The sequence below is a fragment of the Protomyctophum parallelum genome (genome assembly GCF_964188405.1).
Source record: "Protomyctophum parallelum genome assembly, chromosome: 1".
In the NCBI taxonomy this organism is placed as follows: domain Eukaryota; kingdom Metazoa; phylum Chordata; class Actinopteri; order Myctophiformes; family Myctophidae; genus Protomyctophum; species Protomyctophum parallelum.
In genome coordinates, this window is record NC_139697.1 from 5,332,871 (window position 1) to 5,345,899 (window position 13,029).

Consider the following 13,029-nt stretch of genomic DNA (forward strand, 5'->3'; position numbering starts at 1 on the left):
GTGTGGAGCGTTGTCCCGGCGTTTTTAGTGAGGGTACTTCCAGCTTCCCTGCGTTGGCTGATCTGAGTGCGCGGGAGGGTTTGTAGGGTTCAATCATACTTGTAAGATATGGGGGAGCCATACCTTTGGTTGCTTTGAATGCCAGCATCAGAGTTTTGTATTCTGTGCGGGCAGCGACCGGGAGCCAGTGGAGGGAGCGGAGCAGGGGGGAGACATGTGAGAATTTTGGCTGGTTGAAGACCAAGCGAGCTGCTGCATTTTGGATCAGCTGGAGAGGCTTAAGTGCACATGCTGGTAGGCCAGTAAGGAGGGAGTTACAGTAGTCGAGTTTTGACAAGACTGTTGTCTGGATTAGGAGCTGGGCTGATTCCTGGGTGAGGAACGGTCTAATTCGTCGTATGTTATAGAGTGTGAACCTGCAGGATCGAGTGACAGCTGTGATGTGAGCTTTGAACGAGAGCTGACTGTCCAGGACAACACCAAGATTCCTGGCTGTTGGGACAGACGTTACCAGGGCGTTGTCTACGGAAATAGTTAGCTCCCGCATAGGGCAGGACTTAGCTGGGAAGAAGAGAAGCTCAGTCTTGTCTGGGTTCAGCTTGAGATGGTTGGAGGACATCCACTGTGAGATGTCAGCCAGGCATGCAGTGATGCGCTCTTCCACCTGAGTGGTAGAGGGGGGGAAGGATAGGAACAGTTGTGTGTCATCGGCGTAGCAGTGATAGGATATATTGTGAGCAGAGATGATAGTGCCAAGGGATTTAGTGTACAGTGAGAAAAGGAGGGGACCAAGTACAGATCCCTGTGGGACCCCAGTTTGGAGGGTTCGGGGGGATGATAACAGACCTTTCCAGAAAACCTGGTAGGTTGGTTTGATGTTCCTTCTTGCCCAGAATAGGGATGCTGGGGGTTCCAGTGACTAACAAAAGTGGCATTTTAGGTTTTAAGCATATTTTGATTATCGAAATAATATTGTTAAATAAATAGTGCTGCACAGTTAATAGATTAATTTCACAATTTTAGCAAGAATCGTGCAGCACTAGTTGTCTGTCCAATACATTTTAGTTACTCTTGTGTTTATGTTGTCTGTTTAACCCATTCTGAACGGGCACCCATTTTGGTGTTGGCATCATGTCGTGCTTTACCTATTGAAAAATAGCAGATCTACAAGCTCATATCGCGCCACCGAGTGGCGCGATACGAGCTTGTAGGTCTGCTATTTTTGAAAAATCGAAGAGCGACTGACATTTTTTTAATCTGATCTCAGGTCAGAATGGGTTAATAATGAAACTGTCAGGATGTAATAGACATTTTTTTATTCTGATCTCAGGTCAGAATGGGTTAAAGCCACAGTAGTTGGCTCCAGGTGCCACATTGTGAATGTAGTAATGTTCAACAACTACAGACTAAAGACAGTAAATATTTTCATGGAAAAAAATGTGAATCGTGTGAGAATCGTGATCTCAGTTATTGTGGAGAAAAAAAACGAGATTCACATTTGAGCACGAATCGTGCAGCACTATCGTTAATCACAATAGAATCGTGCAGCACTATCGTTAATCACAATAGAATCGTGCAGCACTATCGTTAATCACAATAGAATCGTGCAGCACTATCGTTAATCACAATAGTTTTGTGCAGCACTATCGTTAATCACAATAGTTTTGTGCAGCAGCAGTGACAAATGATGTGGTTGTGTCTGTTTATAACTGTCACTGTGTCTGTGTTCTTCTGTCTCCAGTGGGTCTCAGTCTGCAGAACACAGGTGCGTTTTCCAATAATAAGATTATCATGTGATGTGATGTGTTGTCTACTTGTTTGTCTGTTTGTCTTTGTGTGTTTTATTGTTTAGTTAAGTTAAAAAAAAACGTCCCTGGTATGAGTCTAGTTGTGACAACTTTATTATTGACATATAATAGAAATACGTAGTAAAATGTTAGCAGTCCCCCCAGGCAGGCTGATCAAGGAGGAATACATCCATGACTGCATCCAGATGGACCTCCCGCCTGGCATGCACCCTTCAGACCACCAGGGGCCGCTGAAGTTACCCCCGACAGACCACTATGGACAGCCTCTACCCTCCCTACAGCTTCCCCCTGAGCCGGGCCGCGGCCCACCCCCCTCTGTGACCCTCTACCCTAATCTGCCCGTCTCCCCCACTGGTAAGGACCTTGTCATCATCAGGGTAATATTAGGGTTATAGGGCGATATGACCCCACGGTTATTTCAAACTGTTGCCTCGATTACAATTAGTGAACAAGTAGTTAATTAATTTCGTTCTATCCCATTTGATGGTTTTGAAGTGTACAGATACTCTGTATACACTTATACTGTATGTTGGTTTGTTTACTGTTGAGTGAGAAAACAATGTTGCACATTAACCCATTCTGACCTGAGATCAGATTCATACGAGGTTTCCACTGGGACACACACTGGTCTGATTAAGCTACCTGGCTGTGGGGACCGCCCTGAGGGTCCCCGAAGGGTCCCTGCTTTAAAGCGTGTTCTGCTGACCTCTCTCTCCTCTAGGCTCGGGGGGTCCGGGGGGCTCCATGCTCCCCATGCAGGGCGAAGGCCTCCTCCAGATCGCTTCCCCTCAGTCCTCCCAGGTGATGAGCCCCATGACGCCCACGCCCCCGCCCCCCTCCACCCCCACCCACGGACCCCCACAGCAGCAGGCTCCACAGCAGCCTCAGGGGTCCCAGTCGCAGCAGTCCCAAGCCCCCCAGCCTCCTCCTCAACCCGCGCCCCCGCATACCCCCGGACACAACGGCTACACCCCCTCCAAACTCACACCCAGCCAACAGACTGCCTTTCACAGTGAGTTACACAACTCTGCTACACACGTAACACACCTAGGGGCGGCGGTGGCTCAGTGGTAGAGTGCCTGGATGGTAACCGTAAGGTTGCCAGTTCGAACCCGGGCTCCCCCAGAGTTACTGTCGAAGTGTCCTTGAGCAAGACACTGAACCCCTAATTGCTCCTGATGTGCTAGTTGGTGCCTTGCATGGTTTCCGCTGCCATCGGTGTATGAATGTGTGTGTGAATGGGTGAATGTAATGCACAATCTATGTAAAGCGCCTTGGATAAAGGCGCTATATAAATGCACCATTTACCATTTACACCTAACACACACACACACACACACACACACAGTGACTTACAACTCTGCCCAGTGCCTCCCTGCTTGTCACTGAGCATCAAGGTTTGGATTGGTTCCTGCGACATCCTAGCGTCATTATCATTACTCACTACTTGCTTATCCCATTCTGACCTGAGATCAGATTCTAGAAATGTCTATTACATCCTGACAGTTTCATTATTAATCCATTCTGACCTGAGATCAGATTCTAAAAGTGTCTTCGATTTTTCAAAAATAGCAGACCTACAAGCTCGTATAGCAGACCTACAAGCTCATATCGCGCCACCGAGTGTCGCGATATGAGCTTGTAGGTCTGCTATTTTTCAATAGCTAAAGCATAACATGTTGCCGACACCAAAATGGGTGCCCGTTCAGAATGGGTTATAGAGGGTATGCGCAAGCATACAAGTGAGTTGCAAAGTGAGTTTTAACATTGTTTATCATCGTTTTAACAACCAGAGACTTTTCTGTGTGGATGTATTATGGGCTGTCGAGGCCAGAAAGTCCTTTTTTGACACTCAGTAGGCGTTCCCACATAACTTCCGGGTATTATGATGATGTCACGCGCATACCCTCTATTAGATTATCTAATAAACACTGATAACACACACACACACACACACACACACACACACACACACACACACACTGTGATGTACAGTACATTACATATGACTCATTGTAAGTGCATGATGTGTTAACAGCCACGTGGTCAGGCAGTAGCACGGCCTCCTATACTCCTGTAGGATCCCAGCCCAACGGAAGGAGTCACCAACAACCTCCACTCCACCATCCTAACCACTTCTGTAAGCACCTATTTTACTGTAAATGCATTATATACCTTCACTATATCATATCCTAACCACTTTCTTATACCTATTGTACTGTATTTCCGCTGTACATGCTCACAACGTGTTGCATCGCGACACATTGTGAGCTTATATATATCGGCTATTTTCACTAATTTGGGTCCCTTTGTCTCCTTTGGGTCTCAAGCTAAAGAAATTGGGAACCATTGCTCTATAGTAGAGCAACAGTTCAAATATGATTATGTTTTGGGTCTCACCGCCTGAGCAGGTCATTATTCCAACATTACATCCCATTATTCTGACGTTCCCGTTGGCCCCACTATAACTAACCCTATCCCTAACCCTGACCTCACACGGCACGCTGACCTAATGGCGTCGGAATTATGAGCGGACCCACTATTATTGTCCCTATTTACAGTTATGAATAATGAGAGCCTCGTGGTTGAGTTCAGCAGTAAATGTCATATGGTATAAAAAGCTTTATGGAAAAGAAAAAAGATCCTATGAAGCGAAATGTGTTGTTGATAATTCATTCATAGTTCTTTTCTGGTTGCTTTTCAGGGTCACAACACCACGGATCCAACTCGTTCCCTCCACCTGTATCCAACCACCCTGGTTAGAAAGACTATCTATGAATACATTACATACTGGAATAGTGGCCCAATAGTCAACTCCTCCTTCACATAGCACTGAACATGCTGTATAGTTGGCAGTGTGTGATACTCTACCGCTAATGGATTAACCCATTCTGACCGGGCACCCATTTTGGTGTTGGCATCATGTTATGCTTTAGCTATTGAAAAATAGCAGATCTACAAGCTCATATCGCGCCACCGAGTGGCGCGATACGAGCTTGTAGGTCTGCTATTTTTTGAAAAATCGAAGAACGACTGACATTTTTTTAGAATCTGATCTCAGGTCAGAATGGGTTAATCAGACCAGTGCAGAGCTACCAACCTGCACACATTTTGTGTACCAACCACGCAATTCTAGGTGTCTATACGCCTAGAATTGCGTGGTTGGTACACAAAATGTGTGCAGGTTGGCAGCTCTGCCAGTGTGTTGTCCAGTGTAAACCTGGTATGAATCTGATCTCAGGTCAGAATGGGTTAAGATGAGGAGATGATTGAGCGATGGTTGTCTTTGTCGTTGTGTTGACCTTTTGGCAGGTCCAGAGTTCTGGTGCTCCATCTCCTACTTTGAGATGGACGTGCAGGTGGGGGAGATGTTCAAGGTCCCGGCCAGCTGCCCCGTGGTGACGGTGGACGGCTATGTGGACCCGTCCGGAGGGGACCGCTTCTGCCTGGGCCAGCTGAGCAACGTGCACCGCACCGACGCCAGCGAGAGAGCCAGGTCCGTTTGGCCTCCTCTGCTCTCATTCACAGAGGCCCCTTTTCCCCTGTTCTAGACGTAGAAAGTGATTTTCCTCCTCTGCTCTCATTCACAGAGGCCCCTTTTCCCCTATTCTAGACATAGGAAGGGATTTTCATAGCATGCTGTTTGTTTCGACAGATGCTATAGGTTCATTGTTTACCTGGGCTGGTATCATATATAGTTTCAATGTGCAGTATGTTTAGATGTAGCGTGCCGTTTTGACAATTTACAATTTACAATTTAGGCATTTAGCAGACGCTCTTAATCCAGAGCGATTTACATTTAAGCAAGAACAAAAGCATGGGAATACATCACATAAAAGCATTTATCATGAAACATGCGTAAGCTAAGAGAGTAACAGTGGAATATCTATATAATGAAACTATACATACACTATACATATAAACTATACATATTTACTACTATGCTATACATATGTACTATGGTGTGCTATGACTATATACAATACAATTATAATGCTGTCTACATAACATAACATGCTATAAGTCTGTGTCAAATGCTATCTAAGTCAACAGAAATGCTATCTAAGGGGTTAGGGTAAGTGCTATGGGCCATGATGGAGTCTGAAAAGGTGGGTTTTGACAGATGCTAGGTTAATATACAGTATAATATAGTGTACTGGTATACTATAGTTTCAATGTACAGAATGCTATGTTTGTTGCAGGTTACATATAGGTAAAGGCGTGCAGCTGGAGTGTCGTGGGGAGGGAGACGTATGGATGCGTTGTATGAGCGACCACGCAGTCTTCGTACAGAGCTACTACCTCGACAGGGAGGCTGGCAGAGCGCCTGGTGACGCCGTGCACAAAATCTACCCCGGAGCTTACATCAAGGTGAGTCTCACTGTTTCACCCATCTGTCCATGTTACACTTAACCCTTGGACTGCCAGTCCCAATTTTTTTGTTTGGGTAACAAATTGGCATATTTTTAATTCATCGTTTTAACATACAAGAAAGATCTGGTGGATTGAAGAGATGTTTTTTTTTTTCATTCATTGCAAATGTATTCTCTCGATTCGCCACCAGATGGCGGGAAAGCACCATTATGCTGATTTTGACTTCCGGTTCAACGATCAACAACATCCTGTAGTATTTTGACCCTAGTCAATAGCTTGTCTGGTCCGGATTGCTAAGCTAATGCTATATTTTTCATAACTAAGTCAAATTAACCTCAAATCAACCCCAAAAGATCGCAAAATATCACATTTTTTACAGCGACGCACATAGAGACGGCGCGCGTGCACGATAGCGCACGATCACGCGGATTTCGGACGTTTTTTGGTAAATTACATCCAACATTAGTGATATTAGCGAAAAAAATATTAATTTTTGCTCTTTTGACCCCGCCATAACTGATATTGATTGTCATTCCGTTTTTTCCGTTAACGGGAGGTTTAGATTTTTCGATTAATTCCGTTTTTTCCGTGAATTGTAGGCCAAGGGTTAAGGCCTGATGTACATTCACCCGTCTGTCCATGTTACACTTAAGGCCTGATGTACATTCACCCATCTGTCCATGTTACACTTAAGGCCTGATGTACATTCACCCATCTGTCCATGTTACACTTAAGGCCCTGATGTACATTCACCCATCTGTCCATGTTACACTTAAGGCCCTGATGTACATTCACCCATCTGTCCATGTTACACTTAAGGCCTGATGTACATTCACCCATCTGTCCATGTTACACTTAAGGCCTGATGTACATTCACCCATCTGTCCATGTTACACTTAAGGCCTGATGTACATTCACCCATCTGTCCATGTTACACTTAACCCATTCTGAACGGGCACCCATTATGGTGTCGGCATCATGTTATGCTTTAGCTATTGAAAAATAGCAGATCTACAAGCTCATATCGCGCCACCGAGTGGCGCGATACGAGCTTGTAGGTCTGCTATTTTTGAAAAAATCGAAGAACGACTGACATTTTTTAGAATCTGATCTCGGGTCAGAATGGGTTCATCAGACGCAGTGTTTGTCCGGCGGAAACCTCGTATGAATCTGATCTCAGGTCAGAATGGGTTAAGGCCTGATGTACATTCACCCATCTGTCCATGTTACACTTAAGGCCTAACATACGTGTATGTGTACATAGCTGTATGCCGGTGTAGAAAATAGTGAATCTGTATAAGGTTCAAAATGTGTCTTTTCAGCCCGGAAGTCTTATTTTGAAGACCATTAACTTGCGGGTTGTGAACCGTGTGTGTGTGTGTGTGTGTGTGTGTGTGGTTCGTCCTGCAGGTGTTTGACCTGCGGCAGTGTCACAGACAGATGCAGCAGCAGGCGGCCACAGCGCAGGCAGCGGCCGCGGCGCAGGCGGCCGCGGTAGCGGGCAACATTCCCGGACCAGGGAGCGTGGGCGGAATCGCACCCGCAGTCAGTGAGTGTTTTCCATATTATCACCTGTTGTGCTTCACCCTCAAGATGCCTTAGTTTCCATCTAAAGACGGAGATAACTTCTAAAACTTCTCAGACTTTGTAGCCAATGTTATTTATTTAAGGAATGATATTAACCCATTGGCGTCATTTGGGCCTCTAGGGTGTTGCCATGGCAACACCCTAGCGATTTCATAAAAAAAAAAAAAAAGTCAATGATGCTTTTTTTTTTTTTTGTTGGTCAGGAGTAGGGGTGGGTCCCGAATCTCGGTACCAAGTATGTACCGAACCGAACGTGCCTGGGTACCGGGTACCCATTACAATAATTCAATTTCGGTTCTCTCTATTGGTTCCCACAGACACGCGGTCACACGCTATTTATTTATTTCTTCCCTTAATAGATGCGCAGGGAACAGAGCTGATCTACAAGCCTACACCGCGTTGCATCAGCGACGAGTTGTGGGCTTGTGGCTTGCAGAGGCGGAGCCATCTCTCTGCATGAAGTTAGTTGTTGAGGAGTAGAGACAGAGAGACGCGCTGTGCCTGGCACTGAGGCGACATCATTATTAAAGTTTCTTAAACGTAATTTTCAAGTAAAGTTTATGGGAGGAAACTTTTAAGAGGGGACAGGAATCTTGCGCCTTGTCTGAGTCTTCACTGCGCAGCATTGAATCAACATGAGACAAGGAGAGAAAGCGTCGGTGCACTCACTTCGAGTGCGCACCCGTGTGTGTGTGTGTGTGTGTGTGTGTGTGTGATCACGGCGTAGGGTCAGATACCCAGTCTAACTTCGAGAGGTGGCGAAAAAACAACAAAAGATAGCCTACTTTGGGCAGCCCGTGTGCATGCACATTTCTGTTAGTACAGTAGCAAACCAAGCCGCCTTTGTTTTCAATGATCCCCCATTGACACGCTGCCCCTTCCCCTTCATTAGCGATGCTAATTTACACAGTCAATCGTGTGTGTTGCTCTCAGATCTCAGACATGCTTTTATTTGTTATTGGTAATAAGAGAAGTAGCCTGTGTCCAAAACCGTTCCAAAACCGTTAGTAACACTATTGCCCTGGGTAAATACAGAATCGATATTATATAGATACATTTAAAATAATCACTATATTATCCACAAATGGCTCAATAAAGGAGAAGATGATATACTATTCATTATACATGTATTTAGTTTACAGTATACACTCTGCTCTGACATGCCATGCAGACTGTGCACCACATGATATTTTTTTCTAGATTTCTGACTTTGTGTTGCAGTGATGTTTATGTTGTGTAGTCTCTCAGGCATATTTGTTGTCATTGTCAGTAGTAGTAAGAGGTAACTGTAGTATCCACAAATGGCTCAACTGTTAAAGGAAAGGATGTTGGTCTACTCTATTCATCTGTCTTAAAGCAAAGTCTTTGTAATAAAAGCTTTGTGAAAAACAATTGACCTTAAGTTTATACCATTAATTTTTTTACTATATTATCCACAAATGGCTCAACTGAATGAGGAGGAAGAGGATGTCACACTATTTATTCATTACATGTCTTAAATTGACATTGAGCTTTTTTGTTAAACATTTGACCTCTTTTATATCATTTTGGAACCGAAATAGGGAACCGTTAAGAACCGGAATCGATAAGCAGAACCGGAATCGGTACCGGACTCGGAAAAATCCTAACGATACCCATCCCTAGTCAGGAGTGCCCTTTTCCTTTTTGCGTGCTTAAATAAACATCCATATTTTGAAAAGGCTTATGTTGTCTCAAGCCCTTTGCGCACATTGACACGTTACAATTTAGCCTTTAGACCCGCAAGAAACCGCAAAAAAGTAAGAAAAAACCCGATAAAAACCCGAAAAAATGCACGCGCGCTGCGCGCGCGTGCATGACCGTTCGCCCCCGCAACACCCTAGCTTTTGGTCTAATTACGCCACTGATTCTGACCTGAGATCAGATTCATACGAGGTTTCCACTGGACACACACTGGTCTGATTAACCCATTCTGACCTGAGATCAGATTTAAAAAATGTCAGTCAAAAATAGCAGACCTACAAGCTCGTATCGCGCCACTCGGTGGCGCGATATGAGCTTGTAGATCTGCTATTTTTAAATAGCTAAAGCACGACATGATGCTGACACCAAAATGGGTTCCCGATCAGAATGGGTTAATAGTTACAATTTAGTTAAATGATTGGCTGCCATGTGTGTGGGTGCATGCGTGCGTGTGTGTGTGTGCGTGCGTGCGGGAGAGAGAGAGAGAGAGAGAGAGAACCTCAAAACGTTTTCTGTTTTCTCGTTCCCGTCACAGGTCTGTCTGCCGCAGCAGGGATCGGCGTGGACGACCTGAGGAGGCTGTGCATCCTGCGTCTGAGCTTCGTCAAGGGCTGGGGGCCCGACTACCCCCGGCAGAGCATCAAGCACACCCCCTGCTGGGTGGAGGTGCACCTGCACCGCGCACTGCAGCTCTTAGACGAGGTGTTGCACACTATGCCTTTAGCAGACCCAGGGCCTGCTAACTGAGTAGCAGTTGGTTCTCAAAACGTTAGATATTTCGTCTTTCTTTCTTTCTTTTCAAGGACCCTGATAACTCTGACTAGCGTACAGATGGAACCAAATGCGAAGCCCTACATGTGTACGCTATCAGAGTTGCAAAGACCCGTAATGGTGCATTTGGTTCCATTTGTATGCTCTCAGAGTTACAGACACGTAATGGTCCATTTGGTTCCATTTGTACGCTCTCAGAGTTACAGACACGTAATGGTCCATTTGGTTCCATTTGTATGCTCTCAGAGTTACAGACCCGTAATGGTCCATTTGGTTCCATTTGTATGCTCTCAGAGTTACAGACCCGTAATGGTCCATTTGGTTCCATTTGTATGCTCTCAGAGTTACAGACACGTAATGGTCCATTTGGTTCCATTTGTACGCTCTCAGAGTTGCAGACCTTTAAGGGTCCATGTGTTACACTCTAAGAGTTACAGACCCGTAATGGTCCATTTGGTTCCATTTGTATGCTCTCAGAGGCACAGACCGTAATGGTCCATTTGGTTCCTTTTGTACGCTCTCAAAGTTACAGACCTGTAAGGGTCCATTTGGTTTCATGTGTAGCCTATACACTCAGTTACAGACCTGTAAGGGTCCATTTGGTTTCATGTGTAGCCTATACACTCAGTTACAGACCTGTAAGGGTCCATTTGGTTCCATATTTTGTACATTCTCAGAGTTTCAGACCTGTAAGGGTCCATTTGGTTCCATGTGTACACTCTCATAGTTTCTGACCTGTAAGGGTCTATTTGGAATGACCCAATTTGGGGGTCCCTGGACCCCACTTTGAGTACTCTTTGAGTACAATTCATGTTCCAATTCCAATCTGGATCAAAACGCCCACACATACTGTAAATCCTAGCAGATATGCACACAGCTACAACTCTAGTGTATCTTTGCTCCCGGACACTCGCTCCCGGAAATGTACAAAGAATATTTACGCCGCAAATACACACACACACACACACACACACACACACACACACACACGCGCACACACACCAAGAAAATGCATTTAACAATCAGTGTGGACAGCCTAATCACCCATGCTGTCACACACATGCACACGCAACATACACACACACACACACAGCGAACACACACACACTTGCAACCACTCTTAACCAAATCATGTGTGTGCGTGTACATGTACACACAGACATACAACTACTGATGTCTTTGACATGATGTGTCATGCTTTGCAACGGAGAGAGCAAGCTTTCTCCACAATCTGAAGCAAACCCGGCTGGTTTTGAATCCATGTGTCCTCTTTGTCCTCTTCTGTTCTACCTTTCAACTAACATGTTTGTATGCACTGTAGAAACCCAGACCCCCCCCTATATTATATGCACTTTGGTACTCCTTCACAGCAACATAGACAAAACCCTATGAACACACACACACACAGACACACACACGCACACACACTTAAAGCGACATGGCAGATCCAGACATGACAAGACAACTGAAATCAAATAACCGAGGGTCCATTCAGATGACAACAAATTGGGTTAGCTTAACCCATTCTGACCTGAGATCAGATTCATACGAGGTTTTCCACTGGACACACACTGGTCTGATAAACCCATTCTGACCTGAGATCAGATTCTAAAAATCGCGCCACTCGGTGTAGATCTGCTATTTTTCAATAGCTAAAGCATAACATGATGCCAACACCAAAATGGGTGCCCGGTCAGAATGGGTTAATAAACCATGATAACGATAAAAGCTGACAAGACAAAATGTCTCTCCAGACCCATGGGCCAAATTCCAATACTCAAATTCCTGCGTCCTCCGTCCTCCTGCAGCGTGACCAGAAATCATTCAGTTCCCTTTACTTTCGGGGGAGCCGAGAGTGAGGAGAGAGGAGGCTCGTCAAGCAAGGCTCAGCCAGGATACATCAAAGCAATCAAATTCCAATACCCAAAATCTTGGCCACTTCGTTCACTCACACTCGGTCACTCCGGCATGGTGGTGTTACGGTGAAATTGGTGACCTGCTGAAATATGTGACAATCGTGTGTAGACAATCACATAATGTCAGTGTCCGAATGGACAAATCGTTGCATTTTGTTATTATCAGGGTTACATTTAGCGGTATTTACAGTAGGCCATGTATTTAACCCATTCTGACCTGAGATCAGATTCATACGAGGTTTCCACTGGGACACACACTGGTCTGATGAACCCATTCTGACCTGAGATCAGATTCTATAAAAATGTCAGTCGTTCTTGTCGATTCTTCAAAAAATAGCAGACCTACAAGCTCGTATCGCGCCACTCGGTGGCGCGATATGAGCTTGTAGATCTGCTATTTTTCAATAGTTAAAGCATAACATGATGCTAACACCAAAACGGGTGCCCGGTCAGAATGGGTTAAGACCTCCATGTAAGTTATGTGAAGTCCACAAGATAGTCACATATTTTGGGCAGGTCACCAATTTCACCATAACGCCGCCATGCTGGAGTGAGCAAGTGGCAGAGATTTTGTGTAGTGGAATTTGGCCCAAGTGTATCCTTCATGACTCCTTTGCGGAAGTGTTTTCATGGGAAGGTGTGAGGTATAAATTCCCCTCCTCCACACCACAGTGATCCAGCTGTGTGACACGTCAAAGGTAATCGCCGTCGCTTCAAAATGACACCGACAAGTGTCACAAGGACAATTCATTAAAGCGAAACTCCATCCTCGCCTCCCCTCCTTCACTCGTTTAGCCGAACGGAGGACACGAGGATGGAAGTTTGTGTATTGGGATTGGGCTATGGCAGTT

At 45.2% G+C, this 13,029-nt stretch overlaps 1 protein-coding gene across 1 annotated transcript; it reads left to right on the forward strand.

The window, feature by feature from the left end:
* Positions 1-834: 834 nt before the first annotated feature.
* On the forward strand, positions 835-10,437 carry LOC310874972 (mothers against decapentaplegic homolog 4-like; the record flags this gene model as incomplete). Its single annotated transcript, XM_083787951.1, has 10 exons — positions 835-862; positions 1,742-1,765; positions 1,953-2,162; positions 2,530-2,820; positions 3,847-3,948; positions 4,513-4,566; positions 5,121-5,304; positions 6,011-6,179; positions 7,593-7,731; positions 10,027-10,437. The coding sequence occupies 10 exons, from the start codon at positions 835-837 to the stop codon at positions 10,236-10,238; spliced, it is 1,413 nt and encodes a 470-aa protein (XP_083644077.1). The 3' UTR covers positions 10,239-10,437.
* Between the last annotated feature and the right edge of the window lie 2,592 nt (positions 10,438-13,029).